General features: G+C 57.2%; 7 protein-coding genes across 7 annotated transcripts; 4 read left to right on the plus strand and 3 right to left on the minus strand.

The window, feature by feature from the left end:
- Nucleotides 1–1,050: 1,050 nt before the first annotated feature.
- B0H64DRAFT_423839 (uncharacterized protein) lies at nt 1,051–2,481 on the plus strand (the record flags this gene model as incomplete). Its single annotated transcript, XM_062805621.1, has 3 exons — nt 1,051–1,270; nt 1,345–1,823; nt 1,932–2,481. Exons 1-3 carry the CDS (start codon nt 1,094–1,096, stop codon nt 2,479–2,481), a joined length of 1,206 nt encoding a protein of 401 aa, XP_062661451.1. The 5' UTR covers nt 1,051–1,093.
- A 564-nt stretch (nt 2,482–3,045) lies between these two features.
- On the plus strand, nt 3,046–4,133 carry B0H64DRAFT_473964 (uncharacterized protein). Its single transcript, XM_062808025.1, has 3 exons — nt 3,046–3,605; nt 3,715–3,894; nt 3,959–4,133. Exons 1-3 carry the CDS (start codon nt 3,327–3,329, stop codon nt 4,022–4,024), a joined length of 525 nt encoding a protein of 174 aa, XP_062661452.1. The 5' UTR covers nt 3,046–3,326; the 3' UTR covers nt 4,025–4,133.
- Nucleotides 4,134–5,103: 970 nt separating this feature from the next.
- Nucleotides 5,104–6,240, minus strand: B0H64DRAFT_441352 (uncharacterized protein; the record flags this gene model as incomplete). The annotated part of the gene is made up of 1 exon (XM_062806565.1): nt 5,104–6,240. The coding sequence occupies one exon, from the start codon at nt 6,238–6,240 to the stop codon at nt 5,104–5,106; it is 1,137 nt and encodes a 378-aa protein (XP_062661453.1).
- Nucleotides 6,241–8,778: 2,538 nt separating this feature from the next.
- B0H64DRAFT_134444 (stomatin-like protein) lies at nt 8,779–10,378 on the plus strand. The gene is made up of 3 exons (XM_062798181.1): nt 8,779–9,343; nt 9,410–9,783; nt 9,845–10,378. The coding sequence occupies exons 1-3, from the start codon at nt 8,953–8,955 to the stop codon at nt 10,142–10,144; spliced, it is 1,065 nt and encodes a 354-aa protein (XP_062661454.1). The 5' UTR covers nt 8,779–8,952; the 3' UTR covers nt 10,145–10,378.
- A 712-nt stretch (nt 10,379–11,090) lies between these two features.
- B0H64DRAFT_339965 (ATP-dependent rRNA helicase SPB4) lies at nt 11,091–13,144 on the minus strand (the record flags this gene model as incomplete). Its single annotated transcript, XM_062801218.1, has 2 exons — nt 12,894–13,144; nt 11,091–12,827 (listed from the first exon to the last, which is right to left on the minus strand). Exons 1-2 carry the CDS (start codon nt 13,116–13,118, stop codon nt 11,091–11,093), a joined length of 1,962 nt encoding a protein of 653 aa, XP_062661455.1. The 5' UTR covers nt 13,119–13,144.
- A 242-nt stretch (nt 13,145–13,386) lies between these two features.
- Nucleotides 13,387–15,217, minus strand: B0H64DRAFT_458567 (uncharacterized protein; the record flags this gene model as incomplete). The annotated part of the gene is made up of 2 exons (XM_062807419.1): nt 13,387–14,623; nt 14,689–15,217. 2 exons carry the CDS (start codon nt 15,215–15,217, stop codon nt 13,656–13,658), a joined length of 1,497 nt encoding a protein of 498 aa, XP_062661456.1. The 3' UTR covers nt 13,387–13,655.
- A 795-nt stretch (nt 15,218–16,012) lies between these two features.
- B0H64DRAFT_134495 (uncharacterized protein) lies at nt 16,013–18,183 on the plus strand. Its single transcript, XM_062798182.1, has 6 exons — nt 16,013–16,377; nt 16,470–17,049; nt 17,139–17,183; nt 17,281–17,591; nt 17,681–17,771; nt 17,858–18,183. The coding sequence occupies exons 1-6, from the start codon at nt 16,331–16,333 to the stop codon at nt 17,960–17,962; spliced, it is 1,179 nt and encodes a 392-aa protein (XP_062661457.1). The 5' UTR covers nt 16,013–16,330; the 3' UTR covers nt 17,963–18,183.
- Nucleotides 18,184–18,763: the final 580 nt, after the last annotated feature.

An 18,763-nucleotide genomic window follows, 5' to 3' on the forward strand; every position in this document is an offset into this window, starting at 1 on the left:
TGAGGAGGGGCAGGTGTATGTGGCGCTGTCGAGAGTCACGTCGTTGCAGGGGCTGCAGGTGGTGGGGAATCCGCAGGGCTTGGCGGTTGGGAAGGGCGGGAATGCGCAGGTGAGGCAGTTTCTGAGCGACAAGTTTGGGATATGATTCGGGTTGGGTTGGTTGGGGCTGGATGTATGTGCAGGGAACCACCCGACGACTCCTTGCACACACACCCGCCAGTGGGGCCTCTCTCTGGAAATTTCGCCAGCTTTCGCGGTGAAGCTGGCAAAACCAGCTCAGCACATCATCCTGCTTCGCTTCCTCAGGCCAACCCCTTCAGCTCTTGCCAAAGAGGGGGTTGCCGCCGTCCAAACAGTCCTTGAAGAGTCGCCTTGAAAAAGGCGAGTATTTCAGGTTGAGGAGATCCTGCCCTGGGTTCACACGACGAAGAAGGGACGGAGTACCTGGTGAAAAGAGCACGGGCACGGGCACCATAGCTGGGAGCCTATTGCGCAACTCGCGAAATGTCTTGAAATGCTACAGCATTTCCATGAGGGGGCCCAACATGTAACTCTCTGGCTTAACTTTGGGCTCCTGAAGGCATTCCATTGTTGAGAGTTATATTTTTTGGAGTGGCTACTCCGCTTCGATGCTCGGGAAGGGCTGCATTTAGAAGGGGTGTGATATGGTTGAGGTTGAAATTGTTAGAACAGAGCGAGATTTCAAGCTGTAGAACTGTATGCATGTATGTAGGTAGGTACCTAGGTACGGAGGAAATCAAAAAAGCAGGGATTTGCATTAAGACCAGCCCGCTTTTGCCGTGCCGCGAGCGGACATCCTGCCGAGATCAGTTCACACCCTGTACTATTATGGACTGCGGTACAGGAGGGACGAAGGAAGGATACCCGGTAAATAAATTAATAAATCCCTCTTCTTTCCGGACGCCACTCTCTTCAGCTCTCCCGCCGCACCACTGCCGCTGCCTCCTTTTAAAGGACAGTATCGAACCCCCATGGCTCCACGGATGCATGATCTCGTCCAATTCCGCCAGTCCTGTGCCGGTTCGAGCCCCAAACACAACGGGGTACCTAGTCAGCATTCCCGAAACCTAGGATGCCCGACCGAGCGGTCGGCTTTTCCAAAGACGGGTCTGAGGATCAAGGCTGGAAGCTGTACATCACCTCGCTAGTCACCATCCTAGTCGCCGGCCTGTTTGTGATTGCAAGGTTAGTCACAAGGCTGGTGAGGCGAAACCCTGGATGGGATGATGTCTCCATAGTCGTCTCTCTGGTAAGCTCCTTTCAGGCCGAGATGCCACATGAGTCTATGATGCGGTATCAAGGATGCTAACACCGTCTCTCGAGTCTTTCTCAATTGTTCTATCCATAGCAATCCAGTTGGCTGTAAGCCATGGCTATGGCATGCACAAGGCCGACCTTACTCAGGCGGAGCTAGAGGCGGCTCTGAAGTGGTATTTCATCGCTCTCACGCCCTACAAGGTGACGGTATGCCTCAACAAGGTCTCGGTCATACTACTGTGCCTGCGGATCTTTGTATCCAAGTCATTCCGCACTACCGCCTTCACCCTTTTATTCATCATTGTCGGGTACAGCATCGGCAGCATCGCCGCCACCGTCTTCCAGTGTACACCGATCCAAGGAGCATGGCTCCCGGACTCGGGCGCAACTTGCATCGACCCGGACAAGTTCTGGGTTGCGTATGCTGTTTTAAACATAACAACCGATGTCATGGTTTTGGTGTTACCAGTTTGGCCCATCCTGAACCTGCAACTGGGTCTGCGGGATCGTCTGCTGCTCTGCGGAGTCTTCGTCGTGGCCGCCTTGTGAGTGCCCCTATCTCCCAGTCTAGTCTTTTGAAAGACGCCATCCTCGGATGCAAAAATAAAGAAACGAAAATAAGAGAAAAGGCTAATCTTACCCTTCCCTACCAGCGTCACGATCGCCGCCATCCTCCGCACCACCTCAGTGCCAAACTCCCCGGAGAACCGAGAAGACCCAACCTACTATTTCGTTAACCGCGGCGTCTGGACCCTCCTCGAAGCCAACCTCGGCATCATCAGCGCCTGCCTGCCCATCCTCAAGCACCCGCTCACCCGCCTCTTCCCTCGCCTCTTCGGCACCACGAACACCGACACCAACACAAACACCACCGCCAACGCCACTACGGCGCCGAACACCAACCCCGATCGCCACCCTAACAGCAGCATCGGTGACTACTGGCCCACCACCGCCCCAACCCACCGGCCTTCCCCAAACCCACGCTTCTGGCGCCATTCCCTGTCGAAGCACTCCCCGTCAAAGCACGAGCGGGCCGTGTCTGGCGGGGCGGGGCCGCGTAGGAGCGATGAGCATCACATTGTGGGAGGGTCGCTCAAGGGCGGCAGCAACGACACCATTGAGCTGGAGGACCGGTTGGGGTCGAGATTGGGGAGGAGGTGGTCTTCAGAGTCGTTTCGTGGGGAGGGGAGGGAGGTGGGTTGAGGGGGTGATTGGAGGTGGGGGATGTTGGGGGTCGGTAGGGGAATAGATCTTTGGGAGAAATTTGTTGCTTGAAGTGACCGTCCCCGGTTAATGGGTCCTGGGTTCCGTGATGGTCTATACGTCTGCACATTATCCCGGCCATCTAGCCGAACCGCGTTGGACTACCGAGCACTTCGTAGGACAGGCTCATCCTCGGAGACCACCCGGAAGATCATGCCCTCTTCCTTGACTCCAAGAGCGTGAGAGGTGGAAATAGAAGCGCGCGCTCCGGGAACGTACTGCAGGTGTCGCGTATAACTGCCGACTGCAACGCAGTTCGCTGATACGGCCAAGTCCAGACATCCGTCCGATCGAAACGGATGAGCCATGGTAGCAGACAGAAGCTTGCCAGCTAGGCGACCCCGCAACTATCCCAAAGGGAGGGCGAAGGTAGAGCCATAAGGTTCCGTACCTTATATAAATACACGCCGAGAGAACTTGGCACCGTGGCACTGGCAGTTGACGATCGCCTGCTTATCCTCCTCACCAGGTTCACCCGTATCAACGACCCATGAACCCCGCACGAAACGGCAGCTAGGCCTGGCACTCACATAACCATATAGATTACTCGGAGATTTAAACCCAAATTGTCTGGCGATCAAGGTTTCTTGGTCCTGAGTATTTACCCGACAAGCTCCGGATGGAACGGTGCCCCCTGAACACCAGCGCATGGTGCACCCAGCACCATATACAGAATACATGTATATCCCCTTCCCACATCACCCCTTCACCCCGGCCACCACACTACCCAAACCTCAACACCACACCACCAACCCCCCCCCTTCCAAAAGAAAGAAGAATCAAAAATGCATCTCCTCCCCGCCCTAACCGCCGCCGCCCTCCTAGCGGCGCCCCTCGGCAGCCTGGCCGCCCCGGCCGGCGACGCCTCCTCGGTGCCGCAGTTGTTCCAGTCCCTCCAGGCGCGCGAGAACCTCTGCCACCTGCAGACGCCGCCGCAGCTGTGCACGCCGGACCCGTCGGTCTCGGTCGAGGAGACGGCGCGGCGCGCGTACCAGTTCTATCGCGCCTTCGTTGTTGATGGCGATCCGCGGACCATGTTCTCGCTTATTGATGATGTGTATCAGGTGAGTCTTTTGTGTCCTTGTTTGTCTTGTGGTTTTGTCTGGTTTGTTGGTGGTGGTGGTGGTGATGGTGTTGTTGTGGATCGAGGGCTGAGACTTATGGTGGTATTAGCAACACAACCCGGGCTATGCGAGCGGCCCGCAGGCCATCTGGCCCCTGTTTTGCAGCGGCCGCAAGATTGGGAATGAGCAGGGCACGGACTGGTGTTTTGATGCGGCTACGAACATGTCGTACGCGCGGTACTCGACTATCGACAGGTGGCGCTGGGTTGACGGGTGTGTTCACGAGCATGTAAGTGATACCAGCCGGCTAGGGAAAGGAGAGTGCGACGTGTCTGGGTACTGACTGTTACTAGTGGGACCAAGGAGAAAGGTTCCCCACAGAAGGGTGCTATGAGCTGCCGACAAATGCGACGGCTTAAGGCCGTGGTTAATACCTGCGGATTAGGGGGGTGGGTTGCTAAGGCGGAGTCGAGAACAGATTGGAGAAAGGTTGGCTCGCGTGTGTCGTCTACCCGGGCGGCGTGTCTCATTAGTCCGACGCCAAACATATGATGGCCAATTCATCTCGTTCAGCTGCTGTTTCGGGGTATACAATACCCTAGACTTCCCTACTTTCAAGGTTCCCCCAACGGGAGCCGGTTCTCGTTCTGGGATCCACGACAGCTCCCATTCTATCATGGCCGCTCGACCCAACTACACACTACTTATCCAACACGAGCCATCTAATCATGTCGAGGACTTTGGGAAATACCAGTGGAATGATTTCCACCCCGTCATTTCGGCGGCAAGCTCGGGTCGGCCCCAGGGGACACCCCGACAAGGTGATTCCGCGAGCTTGGGGAAGGTGGTTTCTCGATTGCCGAGAAGGCTTTGTCTTGTAGACTTTCGATTCAAATGAGGAAGCGTGGAGCTTCGTCGGCCGCGAGCAGGCTGGACCTACTTGCAGTGTGGGACGCAATAGAGGACATTGATTGAGGGCGAAGATAAGGAATTCTGTTGAGGGCATATCCTGCGTAAAGACTGGTGTTTATGATGGTAAGCTAGCAATAGAGAGCCCCATGAGCTTCTTGAAGGTGGTAATTAATCCGGAATATTAACGCTAAGGTCCTCACGCGTAACCTTCCCGAGCTCCACAAGGAGCCAATAGTTAACATCGCCAATATCACTAATTATCACCTAGGCCAGCGGCTTCCAGTCTAAAAAAAAGGAACCCTGAGACTAGCTGCCTCCGGGTCACAGTCAATAACTACCTACCTACTACGTCAGACGACGCGAAGCGGCTCCTCAACCGGGGTTCCCTTCTCAACTACGAAATACACCGAATTTCCACGTGGAAGGAAGACATCTGCATGAACGGTAAAGGCGGCAAAATACATAGGCCCACTATATTCTATCCTCCATTTCTATCCTTTATTTCTATCCTCTATTTCCATCCTCTATTTCTATCCTCTATTTCTATCCTTTACGTGTCTATGTGTCACTTGACACCCTGGGTTCCTTATAAGGGCAGTTGGTAATCCAGCACCCTCCGCAGATAAGTCTCGTACTCCCTGTAACGTCCTTCGCCCTCAGCAGTCCGGCGCCCGGGAAGGTCGTCGATCGCCACCCGCACCGTACCCAATATCTGGTCCCACACGGCCTCAAACTTCTGCCTTCTCGTCTTCTGTCGATGCATGATCGTCGTCTCCACAAACGGCAGCGTGGTCGAGAAGACCCATCCGAAGCCCGGGACGCCCGAGAGCCCGCCGAACACGACCTTGGCGAGCAGGACGGCACGTCCGAAGTGGCCGCCCTCGATAGCCCTGTGGAGCCAGACCTTGATTCCAACTAGCACCAAGCCGACCCGGATTCCCCTGTCGTGGTCGTCCTCTCCCCACTCAGTCACGAGGCGCAGGATGCTGCTTTGCAGCCATTTGACCTTTTTCTTGTCCAGACGGTCGAGACAGGTGGCGATGATGTGGGGCACGTCCCGAAAGACCCTCTCCGAGCCGATCAGGCCGCCGTTGTGCTTGCGCGGCTGGGTGATGTGGCGGGCCGTTGCGTGCGCCAGGGGGACAATCATGCCTAGGCGCGCCAGCGACGGCCGCATGTACTTCTTGATCTTCTGGACGGTGCCCGGGCCCGACAGGCCGATTAGCTCGCCCACCAGCTCGCTGTGCTCTCCGCCTCGCCGGGCGACCGAAAGGATCAAGACGGTGGCCAGGTTGGCCGTGTCGCCGTTTTTATCGGTGAGCATCTCGCCGCCGACGTCGAAGCGGATGACGGCGGGCATCTCCTCAAGCTTCTTCAGGAGCAAGAGGCGATCGGTGCGGCCCATGTCCCAGAGGGCCTTCGGATTCAAGGCCCTGACGCGGAGCCTCCGCGTGGTGGTGCTCTCATCGGGAAAGCCGCGTAGGCGTAGCAATTTGTTGTACGGTCTCTCAGAAAGCTTGATGTATTCTCTGGAGCGAGGGACGACTTGTAGATTTGTGGTCGTGGTGCCGGTTACTTGAGGGTGCTCGGCGCGAATAGGCGGCGGCGTCGCATTACTTGTCTGAGGGTAGCGCTTCCTCCTGGACGATTTGTGTCGTTTTCGGCGAAGGACGGGTTCCATCCGAGTGCGGCCGTCTCCCGGGGGTAACAGTGCAGTCGGCATCTCGGCGAGCAACGAGGAAGGGATCCGCAGGGAAGCGGGCGACGCAAACTCTCAGTCAGCGAAAGAGGTACCAAGTAGTACTGTGTATGGACGTGGTAAAGAAAGGCCCAGAGAATATGTGGAAAGTGAAGAGTAAAGAGCAAAAATACTGGCTCTCGGGGGGCTTTAGATGGTTTTAAGGACGAACAATAAACGTGTTTGTCTGGATCTTTGGATCCGAGGGGGGGGTGATGGGCTGGGGGTATTGGGTTGAACTTTGTAATTGCGGGGTGGGGCAGCTGGTTTCCTTTTTCGTCAAGTTGAAGAAACCATCGCCAAACCCGACGTGAGACAATTCGACCACGAACTTCAAGCCCTTTGTACAGTGACTTGCCCTGCACTACATTCAGACCCCTGTTCCAAAGTATCTCTCCTCCGGCTTTGACAGACAACCCCCGGAAGCCAACGTCCGGCTGCGCGTCATCGCGCGCCATAAATATCCCATGTCATTTCCTTGGCAGGCGTGGCACGGCACTCCCGACGACAATCTGGCAGTGCTGCGTTTGTGAACGGAACTTGCAGGTGGGCCCACCGAAATCGGTTTTGGGGAAGTTGTTCTCGAACAAGCTGTATACCAGCCACCAAGTGATATGAATCAGTGATGCTTTGAAAATAGAAAGAGCAACAACCAGGGATTGTATTGCACTTTGTTTTATCAAATTTGGGTTTGATTTGGCTGATAAATAGTGCATCAAGATAGCTCTGTGTGCAGGTGGCTTTGGTGTATGTACAGATTACCTGTTCTTTTGCCCACAGGGTTCGAGTCCCTTCCCGAACACTGCACAGTCAAACCTGCCGATCGAGGCGCACCACCTAACCGTTGCCTCACCAGTTCTTCGCCCGGGAACTTTAATTGGATAAAATGTCCCGGACAGGCTTGGCGGGTGCGCGCGCATGTCCTGGGTTGGCGGCGGGGAAAGCGATCGGACGACGGCGCGAGATGGATGAACCCTGCCGTGCCTGCCTACACAGTATAGTGCATCCCCTGCACTGATGGCGGTGATTTGGAACATCAGCCGCGTCTCTCCGCCCACCTCACCAACGGCGGTGTTTCCGTTCGACAGGCCGGGGTTAGGACGCAACAGACGCAAGTCGTGACTTTACAGATGTAGTGCAAGAGGGTGTCATGAGAATCACCATACAACAAACCGAGAAACTCGCGACTCCTCATCAGCTTTGCCCGGCATGACGGCGCGCATCTTCTGTCGCCCGGCTTCCCAGGCCATTTGCAGAAGGCGTGTTGGGCAGAATTCCAGGTTGCTGCCCAGCATGGTGAGCATTTGGGGGCCGAAAGGATAACCCTGGTGACGTCGTGAGCGTTGCCGAATCGGAGGCGCTCGCTACGTCGATTTCCAGAACACTCGACTCTCTGCCGGAGCTACTGTGGTAAGTCGACGGAAAATGTTTCGGTTGCTGCAGGTGCGGTCTGGGCCCGCTGAGAGCCAAAAATGATTTCAAGACTGCCTCGGGGTTAGCCTTGCAGTACCGAAATGCCTCGCATATCACTTGGCCCATTCACTCATTCACATTGTCCCGTGAGACACAGCCCCCATTTCTTATGAAGAAGGATTCTGGATTGCTTCTGTGGAGAGGCATGACTGACATGCCTTGGTGTCTGATTGTTTGTCGATCCATCTTGGGCGATCGACGTCAGGCTTTTCAGGAATGTTGGTTCTTGAAACTTTCAGTCCAAAGCCTTTCGAGTCCAAACAGCCGTGCCGTTTCATCCTTGCGGTTGCAAGTATCCAGTTGTTCTGTTGTGTTGTCTTGTTGTATTGGATAATACATACAATGATACACACAAGAACCAAGCTGGGAAGCCCAGGAACCGAACGGGCGATGCCGTGTAACTCTCATCATGTCAATACTTTCCTAACCAGGAAATTCAGCGGGGAACTGCCACGAGACAGAAGCCGGTATTCCCGGGCATTGGTACAGACGGACGGGAACCGTCAATGGCCATCAAAGGCACCAAGGCTCGCCAGACAAGACACAGCCCCCGAGAGGTGACAGCGGGCCGATCGAGTGGCACTCCCGTGCCCCCCAAGCCTTCCGACACAGTCTCACTCACACAGTCGGGCTACAGTCACCTGATTATTTCTTTGTTGAGGAACCCGTGGAATGAGTTGAGATAATTTGATCGAGGCAGTTTCTCGAGGTAGTTTCGTCGCAGCAGCATTCTGTCGCATGATTGAGGGAAATGCCACTTTTATCGGGGAAGCGGTAAAGTTCACTTCTAGCAATGGAACCCCCAAAAAAGAGTGATGGTTTTTGCGTCCATTGGGGCTTGGAACATTTCACATTGGAAGCCAGCACGGCCAGCAGTGCACAGTGACCGGTCGTAGTTATCCACCGTATTGTCTCGGCACTGGCTTGGTGGGCTTGGTCCTGGGCTTGACCAATCAATTCTCCACTTGCCGTTGCGGGGGCACCTTGGCGGATTCTCACAGAACCCTTGCAGCCCTGCAATGCACGAGTTTCTGCCCCGGCATGGATCCACCCGGCACCCGCCTGACTTGGAGCTCCCCCATCCATGTTTCGCGCTCACGAAACAACATAAAACAAGACGACGGCCCACCTCACATCCCGCTCCATCACCTTACTGTGGATTGTTTTCCAACCATCAGGGACTCGAATCAGAGCGACTGCCACGTCAAAAAATCATCAACCACAATGAACGGATCCGAAGACCAAGGCCCGGGCGCTTCCAAGGGCAAGGCCCCCGGCTCCGGCAATGGCGGCTTCCGGGCCCAGGCAAACATGAAGGTCGAACCCCCCAAGCCCGAGGACCTGCAGCGCAGCTACGCCAGCGTCGTCGAGGAGGTTCACTATCCGGGCTGGTATGGCGCCATGATCAACTGCTTGGGCGAGATTGTCGGCACCCTGGGAGCCATTCCCTGCTGCATCTGCTGCCCCAACCCCTTCAAGAAGGTCAACCAGGGCAACGTCGGCCTTGTCACCAAGTTCGGCCGCTTCTACAAGGCTGTCGACCCCGGCCTCGTCAAGATCAACCCGCTGAGCGAGCATCTGACGTCTGTTGACGTGAAGATCCAAATCGTCGAAGGTATGTCCCCTGCCCCAGTTCCACCTGCCATCCAGGGCTGAGACGGAGCTAACTCCCATCCAACAGTCGGCCAGCAGACCTGCATGACCAAGGACAATGTGACTCTGCACCTGACAAGCGTCATCTACTACCACATCGTCTCACCCCACAAGGCCGCTTTCGGCATTTCCAACATCCGCCAGGCCCTGATTGAGCGGACCCAGACGACCCTCCGCCACGTCGTGGGCGCTCGCGTGCTCCAGGACGTGATTGAGCGCCGGGAGGAGGTTGCCCAGAGCATCGGCGAGATCATCGAGGATGTCGCCACCGGCTGGGGCGTCCAGGTCGAGAGCATGCTCATCAAGGACATCATCTTCAGCCAGGAGCTCCAGGAGTCGCTCTCCATGGCCGCCCAGAGCAAGCGGATCGGAGAGAGCAAGATCATTGCCGCCAGGGCAGAGGTACGCTCCTTCATCACACCACCATGAGATATTGAAGCCGATGACTAACACCCCCGACCAGGTCGAAGCCGCCAAGCTGATGCGCCAGGCCGCCGACATCCTGTCGTCGGCGCCGGCCATGCAGATCCGCTACCTCGAGGCGATGCAGGCCATGGCCAAGAGCGCCAACAGCAAGGTCATCTTCCTGCCGGGCGCCAGCCAGACCATGCCCAACTCGGCCGCCATGAGCGCCGCCATGGCCAACAACAGCGACCCCTTTGCCGAGGGCAGCAGCTCCGCCGAGCGCTCCGGTGGCGCCGAGTACGGCGGCGACCAGGGCTTCCAGCAGGCCATGAACGCCCGGGTGATTGAGAACATCTGAGGGGATTTTTGTTAGTGGAGGGGGGGCAGCAAGCAACCCCGACACTTGACCGCTCGTTGCACCACACACACACAACACACACACACACCCATGCACCACTGCCGGTTTTAATTTTCTCGACGGACATAATCTTTCACCGCCGTCTCCTTGATTTGCGATTCCCACCCAGCGCGCGCGCCCTCTTACCCGGGACCAAGCGAGCGGATTTGTTTCCAACCCTTTTTTTTGATACCACACACAACAACTATACCCCTCCAAATACCGCCAGGTCTGGCACAGTAATGAGATATTCGGCGATCGCGAACACGACGGGGTGGAGTGATGAGAGGATGAAGGCGGCATGAGGGATACCCTGTTTCTTTACTGGTTTTGTCGGACACGAATGGGGAAGCGGGAAAGGGGGCGGACTCGCAGGCTGCTGGAGGATTTCTGTTGTTGTTGTTGCTGTTGTTGCTGCTCGTTCTTGGCTTAGCCTATGAGAAAGTACCCAGTGCCTGATGATACCACCTTCGTTTTTTGTGTTTCCAAAGCTGGCCCTTTTTCCGTGTACTCATGTTTGCTCATGAGTGAGTGTTGAGCCATCAATCTTGTGTTCCATGGGTGGTTGAACCAAACAAGAGCACTCAGCGGCCCCACAGTCATGCATCTCGCTCGGCAAACCCAACAACCAACACCAACACCAACACCAAACCTCCTCTCCCTCAACACCGGTCAGCGAAGATATGGCCTAGCGGAATGGCTGACGGGTGAAATGGGACGGAGTTGAATGGGATACGCAGGCAGGCAGTTAGGCGGGTAGACCTAGGCAATGATGGCATGGTAGGGTATCTATTCTCAGGCCTCTCTCCCGTCTCTCCCTCCTTATCAACCACGAAACATGGGTATCCATCATCGAGTGGGAAACTTTTGCCCCCCGCCGTGTACTCCCCCCAACCAACAAACCCCCTTAATCATCAAACCCCTCAAACTCATCCCCTCCTCCACCACCACCACCCCCACCCGCCCGAACCGCCCCCTCCTCCGCATCCTTATTCCGCCTCCGCACCTCCGCGATCATCTCGTCCAGCTTCCGCTGGTCTTCCCTCTCCCTCTCCGACATGTCCCCCAGGCGGCGGGCCTCCCTCTTCCTGCGCTTCTTGTCGCGCCTCGCGGCCCTAGCGTCCTCGTGCTCGAGCTTGCCGCTCCACGCGTCGTTCTTCTTGCGCTTCAGCAGCGCGTCCGGCGCGTCACCACCACCGCTACCACCACCGTTACTACCCGCGCGCAGCGCCTCCCGCGCCGCCTTCTCCTTCTTCCAGTGCTCGAGCTCGGCCAGCCGCTTCTTCTCGCGGGCGGGGTCGCGGAAGGGGATGGCGTCGGTGTCGACGGCCAGGCCGAGGGAGCGGTCGAGGCCGCGGACCTCGGGCATCTTGGGCAGCTCGAGCAGGCCGTAGCCCCGGGCGAGGTCGGCCCAGTCGAGGTCGGCGACGCGGAAGATGGAGGTCGCCTGGTGCTCGAGGTAGCTGCGGGCCCAGCTGACGAAGGCGCGCTGCGCGAGCTGGTAGACCTCGCGGTCGGCGCGGGCCTGGGCGCGGATCCGGGCCGAGGCCAGCTCGGCGTCGGCGGGCGTGACCGAGACGGCCGGCTTGGCGAGCGGCGTGATGGGCGTCTGCCGCACCTCGAGCAGCTGCACGTAGCCCTCCTCGCGGCCGGGCTGGAGCATGACGACGGCGAGGCCGCGGCGGCCCGCGCGGCCCGCGCGCCCGCAGCGGTGGATGAAGACCTTGGTGTCCGTCGGCGGGTCGTGTTGGACGACGAGGTCGACTTGGGGGATGTCGAGGCCGCGGGCGGCGATGTCGGTGGTGAGGAGGACGGTCGGGGAGGTGGCGTTGACGAAGCGCTCAAAGTTCTTCTCGCGGACCTGGGGTTCGAGCTTGCCGTGGAGGGACACTGTCGAGAACCCCGGCGGGAGGACACCATGCAGGACGCGGGCAAAGTACTTGACGGCGAAGCACGTTGAGAAGAAAACGATGGAGCGGGAGGGTCGGGGCTCGAGCCTTTCTAGGAGCTGGCACAATGCTGGGATCTTTTGGCTTGTGGGTGTTACGAGGTAGGACATCTGTAACGACATGGGCGTCTTCCTCTCCTGCACAATGCCGCCGTCTCTCAGACTCTTCACCCGCACGGTGATCTTGTGTGGGTACAGCAAGCCCACGGTAATGAGCCTCTCTACCGCTTCACTTAGCGAGGCGCTGAACAGCCCGGTGCGGCGCTGCTTCGGGAGGTAGCCCAAGATCCGTGTGAGCTCCTGGGAGAAGCCGAGGTCGAGCAAGCGGTCGGCCTCGTCCATGACCAGGACCTCGAACGAAGACGAGGGCGCTTTGACATAGGGGCTGGACAGCAGCTCTGCGAGCCGGCCAGGGGTCCCGATGAGGATGTTGGGCGACAGACGGAGGAACGTGCTCAGGTCTTCGGCAGCCTTCGTCGTGCCTCCCACCAGGAGCTGCGGCACAACCACGGGGTCCGTCGTCGCAGGTCGCTTCTCGTCGCCCTTGGTGTGCGGCAGGAGATCGGCAGACGGCGCGTGGAACTTGATGAAGGACACGAGGACGTTGTAAATCTGGGACGCAAGCTCTCGGGTGGGGGAGATGATGATGGCCTGGACGTGGTGTCTCTTTGGCGGGTCTTCGGATCGTAGAAGTCTCTGTCGCAAATCCGGTCAGCAAGGCAATCAATCACCAAACGTTCCGGCAATTGCGGATGAACCCACCTCGACCACCGGGATCAGGAAAGCGAGTGTTTTCCCGCTCCCCGTGACCGCCTCGACGACCACGTCCTTGTTCCCGCGAAAGATGTCGAGACATGATTTTTGCACCGGCGTGGGCTGCTCAAAGCCCATTGACGAAAGGTAATCGAGGATCCATGGCGCAAGGCTCGGGGTGAGGGCACCCCACGACCGTGGCGTCTTCCTCGCGCGGGCCTGTTCTGGCGGCATCGTCGGTGCTGCAACTTGCTCCCCTCGATGCAGACGGGTTGGATGCATCACACCAAGAAAATGTCCAGAAAACGTTATCTTATCCGCCCAGTGCCAAGCAGCGCCCGCCGCAGATCTGGAGGGTGGGCACGGGAGGATCTGTAACATACATACCAAATTGTGTATTGAGTACAGATTACGTGGAAGCTTGAGGTAGGTACCTAGTTACAGTATGTTACAATACGTTCATTCGGAGAATTACTCCAATCGGTGAACCCGGCCATCGTCGAGAGTTTCTTTACACAGTAGTCCATATGGCATACTACGAAGAAGACAACACGGTTCGCACCTTCCTCTGCCTACCTCCACGGCACCCCTTTCACCAACCCTTTAAAATTTCAAAACCCCCACAACCTCCTGTTGTCCACACCGTCCCTTCCTCTTCCCCTTCCCCTTCCCCTTGGTTGTATTTTTCGCTCTTTCCGCAACCTTACCCGCATCCGCTCCCTCTTGAAATTTCCTCGTCTGCTCTGGCCTGCTCCCTATCCAAGTGTCTCCCTACCTCGCCAGCAACGCTTTTGCTGCCGCCTGCTGCTCCTTGGCCAAAAGAGCTTTCGCCCTCGCCTGCTTCTTGGCCAGACGTGCTCCCGCTGCCGCCTGCTTGACCTGCAGCGCCTCCACCTCCGTCTTCTGCTTGGCCAAGAGTTCGTCCGCCTCGGCTTGCTGCTCGGCCTGTAGCCTTTCCATTGCCTTCTGCTGCGCCGACTGCTGCGCTTCCACCGCTCGTTCCCGGTTTACCTTGATCCTGCCGCTCCTCCCTGATCTCCGGACCCCCTTGAGCTGCCCTTCGGCCGGCTGCCCCGCCGCCCTCCTAGTATCGGCTTCTATCCGACGCCTCTTAGCACGGCGTTTTTCCACGTACTCCTTGCAATTGGACCATGCCTCTTCCCCAGCGAAAACCCGGGGTGTTACGACAGACATCGGAGCCTTTTGAGTGAAGACCTTGCCGAAACCCTCGTCGTAGCGTTTGTTAACCGTCAACATTGGTACACAGACAAGCTGCACGGATGGCAGCCCACCGTCGTCCTTCAAGGGGTTGAGCTCGGGGGGGTTAAACAACCGCATTGGTCCATCTTCGAACGGGAACCCCCAAGGCTGGTCCGAGTCCGAGTCGATAGGGGTAAATCGGAGACTGTAAGTTCCTTCCAAGCCATGAATGCAGTACTGAACCTTGAGCGCAGACTCGAACACCCTCTTGAGGGCGAAGCTCATCTTGTCTATGGCGTCATGTCCATCGCCCCTAGCTCTCCAGTCCGCATCGTGGGCCAAATCTGGGAGTTGAGTTTCGCCGTCGACAAGGAGCTGACGGAGCGATTTCTTGCAGTGCGCCATTAGGACCGCCGGCGTGGCAAACTCTTTCAGTCCCAGGCCCATCCGGACAAGATGTTCGGTTATACGACGCCATCCGTTGAACTGGATGCGGCAGACGTTTTCGAGGTATTCGTCATGCTTCAGAGTACGCACAGCTAGCGGGCAGGGTGTTAGGGTCTGTTGGTACGGTCGGGATGTACATGTGTGACTGGTGACTTACGCTGCAGGTCCCGTGTGAGAGTTCGTACGTGTTCCCACACTGGGGAGCAGCACGCGGCGTCGCCGTCAGGCGATGCAGTGCTATTCGAGAAGAAGAAAAGGGTTTCCTCAACATAGCGCCATATCCAAACTTGGACAAGAGCTTCTTGGTGCTTGGCAAAGTCCGACTCCCAAAGTTCCCTGGCCGCTGGCGACCACGACTCCAGCTTTTCGCGAACGCTGGGGCTCAGATCACGCCAACGCGCGAGACAAAAGCGTTCGAGCCGCTCGGCTGCGATATCGATTCTTACCTTCAGGGTAGACCATGCGCCCACCAGAGTGTCGACGCCCGGCCCATTCGCGTAATCTGTCAACGCGTGCTGGTAGCGAAGCCAGCCACTGCCATTCCTGCAACACGCCGCATCGCATTTCTCACTAGGTGCAGAGCGGGAGCTCGAGCTGATGGTTGGAAGGGTGGCCCCAGTCCTTTCGTCGTCGATCGTATCACCCGGCGGCCCGGACGCGGGCTCTTGGTGCTCGCCGCGAGGCATGACGTCCTTGTACGGAAGGGTATAGCAAAACGGGAAAACGATGAAACCGCGACGGGACCCAGTGTTTGGTACTGAGGCTGGGCCTTTGGGGGTGATGGAAACTGGGGAGGCGCTTGAGAGTTTCAGAGTTGCGACCTCGGTAGACTTTGTGCGATGGCTCGCTCCTTCTCGCCTTTGTTGCGTCGGCCCAGCACTTCGACCGCGAGCAGAGCAGCGCGGCTTGCAATCACAAAACAAAAACGAGACGTCCCGGTCACCGGTTCCGGCGACGCCACTGGCGCCACATCGGAGATCACGGGAGGCTGCAGGGCGACAGCCGTTCCAGAGAAAACAGACGGTGCCAACCATTCGCCGTAGAACGGCGGGTTGGTCAGCAACTCCGGTCTCGTCGCTCAGGGGTCGGGCGGAAATATTCCAACGGACGCCTGCTTCCGCAGACCACAGGTGCTGTGATTGTGCCAGTCGGTCAGTTTTCATTTGGCGGAGTCAACCTCAATTTGCCTCTGCTTGGGTTTGGGGTGGAATTAATCTGAGGTCCACGAGAAATCGAAATGTGCCTGTAATTGTTGCGCGGAGGCCTAGTTACTTCCTTGGGAGGCCTGTTTACTTCCTTATCGTTATTGCGATGACCACCGCCGTCGTGCCCTGCTCTACTGTTTATCCTTTCGCTTATACAAACGGAAGTGCAAACGGGCGGTGGGCTGCCATTGGACGCATACAGTCCTTTCTGTTTTCTCCCCTCCTACATCCTCCGTCTCAACCCCCGCCCCCCCTTCATCAAGAATTCTGCTAGAGACGCTCTTGTTCTCTCTCTCTTCAAAGTCCCACTGACAGTCATTGCTTACGCTTTTGGCACAAGCTTCCCTCAGCGCCCCCTTATTCTGATCTCAAAGCTCCTCCGCCATCCGAGTTATCGTTCAGTGCTCGCCTCTTCGTCAGGGCTTTCCACAAACATCCTTCATTCCTAGTACGGCCATCTTGACTCTCAGCATTACTCACCCTTCGACACATACCACTCTCAGGGCTCCCCCTTAACCTCCGCACCTCGCTCGGTATCCACGCAAACTCGACGACCGCCTTCGTCCCGTCACACGCGGCCCTCCCCACGGCGAGATGGAACCGGTCCCTATTCTCATCGTCGGTGTCGACATTGGCATGTCGTAAGCTGCACCCCCTTTCCATCTCGAACCTAACCGCCTGTGGTGCCGGTCATCACCCCGAGCCCTGCAGCTGACTTCTCGTTCCTACACAGAACCAGCGGCATCTCCTGTTGCTTGTTGCAACCCGGTGCTACCAACCCCTGCCAGCCGACATCAATAAGGCTACACGGAAATACACACGAGTTGGAGCCGACCGAGTTGGGCGTGAAGAGCCAAACCTACGGCAGTGACATCGGCGCCAACGAAACCAGGCTCACACTACTGAAACTCTCAATGACGGATCCTAAGGATTGTCCCTGGGTCCTCAAGGACCTAGAGTCGCATGACCGTGGCATGATACAACGGGAGCTTAACAGGATCATGACTCTCTACCCCGAGACCGATGCGATAACCGAGTACATAAATCGCCTGTGGGTCGATGGGTCCCAGGGTGTGAGGAAGTACTTGAGTACCTTCAATGACCTCCAGCCTAGTGGCGTGGAGGCACGATTCGTCTTCGGTGTCCCAGCTATCTGGAAGCAGCAAACTATCCGCGAAATGCGCAAAGCCATCGGGAAATCTGGCATCCTTGCGTTCGGACGTCGTCAGCCCGCCGCTCTTGACTTCGTCCAGGAACCAGAGGCTGCCGCCATGGCCGTAATCCCCGGTGTGGCCCAGGGCCGTGGGCTCGACGTACGTGTTCCCTTCTCCCCTTGATTCATCACCGGTAGAAGGTGATGTACTTAGCGGCTTTGTCGGGGAAATGCTGACGCGCCTCCCAGGTCGGAAACACAATCCTCATTCTAGACTGCGGCGGCGGTACCGTTGTAGGTCTATTTCCTTGCCTCCCTCCCCGCCCTCCGCGGCCATCCTCTGATATTCTGGGTTGGATGATTCGCTAACAATTCTGTCTGTGGTCCCCAGGATACTGTTGTGTACGAGATCTCCTCGCTCAAGCCGGTGGCCGTCAATGAGTGGGTGTCCCCGGAAGGGAGGTTCCTTGGGGCCATCTTCATGAAAAGCGCCTTCTCCTCTTTCGTCCGGGGCAAAGTCGAGAATCAGATGGGTGGTGACTATCAATCCGTCAATCAGACTGCACTGGATTCCGAGATTGAAGTCGCGTGGACAGCCGTCGAGGAAGGCACCATCGAGGACTTGACGGAAGAGGGCGTATTCGGCATCCTAAGCGTTCAGCGTACAGACGGGACCTACGCCCAGTCTGTGACGCTACAAAAGTGAGCCCCCCTCTTCCCGCGTCAATGGTCCATTCCACTCCTACAAAACCCCATCTGCTTACAAGTTTTCTAACACCACCGTGCCCCAGGCATGATACTCATAAGGCGCTTCAAACCTTTGCCGGGAGGATTGTGGATTTTGCTGAAAAGCAAGTGCTGGCCGCCGATGATCAAGTAACGGTACGTCTCGAATTGACATCAACCCAGTGGCCTGGCCATTGTGGTTATTATGCGCGTGCAGCAGCTAACGCAGGTCTACCACCTAGCTGATCATCGTCGTGGGCGGATTCGGGCGCAATGCGGTGGTCCAAGATGAGCTGAAGCGCCGGTTTGGACACGAGCTTCTTTTCTTCACCGAAGATGCCGGGTGAGCACTTCTTGGGGGAGAGGTTGGCTAGGGTGCTCTATACTGACCGCGCCCTTCGTAGGAAAACGTCCGTCAAGAATGGCGCCTGCTTGGAGGGGATGGCGAGGATCCAAAACGATGTCCACGACAACCTCGACGATCAAGATCAAGATCAGGGTGCCGACGATCACGATCTTGATCAGGGTGCCTACGGTCACGATCTTGATCAGGGTGCCGACGATCACGATCTTGATCAGGGTGCCTACGGTCACGATCTTGATCAGGGTGCCGACGATCACGATCTTGATCAGGGTGCCTACGGTCACGATCTTGATCAGGGTGCCGACGATCACGATCTTGATCAGGGTGCCTACGGTCACGATCTTGATCAGGGTGCCGACGATCACGATCTTGATCAGGGTGCCGACGATCACGATCTTGATCAGGGTGCCGACGATCAGGATCATCTAGTTCAGCAGGATGGCGTTCCCATGGATATGAGGAAAAAGGCCCGGGCGAGCTACGGTTACCGTCCTGACGCGAGATCCTCGGAGATCCACTGGTTTATTCGCAAGGTTCGTCTCTGCTAACATGTCCTACAATTTACTACCGTCCCCAGCTGCTCTTTCAACTCCCCTGTTCCCCACTTCCCCTCTTCATCTTCCGCATGCTCCCTTTCCCGGAAGGCCGTAAGCTTACCAAACTCAATGGATCACACCAGGACGACATGATCTCCAAATCCAAAATGTCTCCGACCTACCTCGCGTTCCCCCCTCAGGCTGCCTTTAGACGCACACGCGGACCGGCGCAGTTTCCCCTCGCCATG

Source organism: Chaetomium fimeti (genome assembly GCF_033439085.1).
Source record: "Chaetomium fimeti strain CBS 168.71 chromosome Unknown B0H64scaffold_3, whole genome shotgun sequence".
NCBI lineage: Eukaryota > Fungi > Ascomycota > Sordariomycetes > Sordariales > Chaetomiaceae > Chaetomium > Chaetomium fimeti.

Coding starts and splice junctions, on each gene's coding strand:
- B0H64DRAFT_473964 (XM_062808025.1), top strand. CDS start 3,327: ATGCATCTCCTCCCCGCCCTAACCGCCGCCGCCCTCCTAGCGGCGCCC. Junction 3,606..3,714: donor TTATTGATGATGTGTATCAG/GTGAGTCTTTTG, acceptor TGGTGGTATTAG/CAACACAACCCGGGCTATGC. Junction 3,895..3,958: donor ACGGGTGTGTTCACGAGCAT/GTAAGTGATACC, acceptor GACTGTTACTAG/TGGGACCAAGGAGAAAGGTT.
- B0H64DRAFT_134495 (XM_062798182.1), top strand. CDS start 16,331: ATGGAACCGGTCCCTATTCTCATCGTCGGTGTCGACATTGGCATGTC. Junction 16,378..16,469: donor GGTGTCGACATTGGCATGTC/GTAAGCTGCACC, acceptor GTTCCTACACAG/AACCAGCGGCATCTCCTGTT. Junction 17,184..17,280: donor ACTGCGGCGGCGGTACCGTT/GTAGGTCTATTT, acceptor TGTGGTCCCCAG/GATACTGTTGTGTACGAGAT.
- B0H64DRAFT_134444 (XM_062798181.1), top strand. CDS start 8,953: ATGAACGGATCCGAAGACCAAGGCCCGGGCGCTTCCAAGGGCAAGGCC. Junction 9,344..9,409: donor GAAGATCCAAATCGTCGAAG/GTATGTCCCCTG, acceptor CCCATCCAACAG/TCGGCCAGCAGACCTGCATG. Junction 9,784..9,844: donor TCATTGCCGCCAGGGCAGAG/GTACGCTCCTTC, acceptor ACCCCCGACCAG/GTCGAAGCCGCCAAGCTGAT.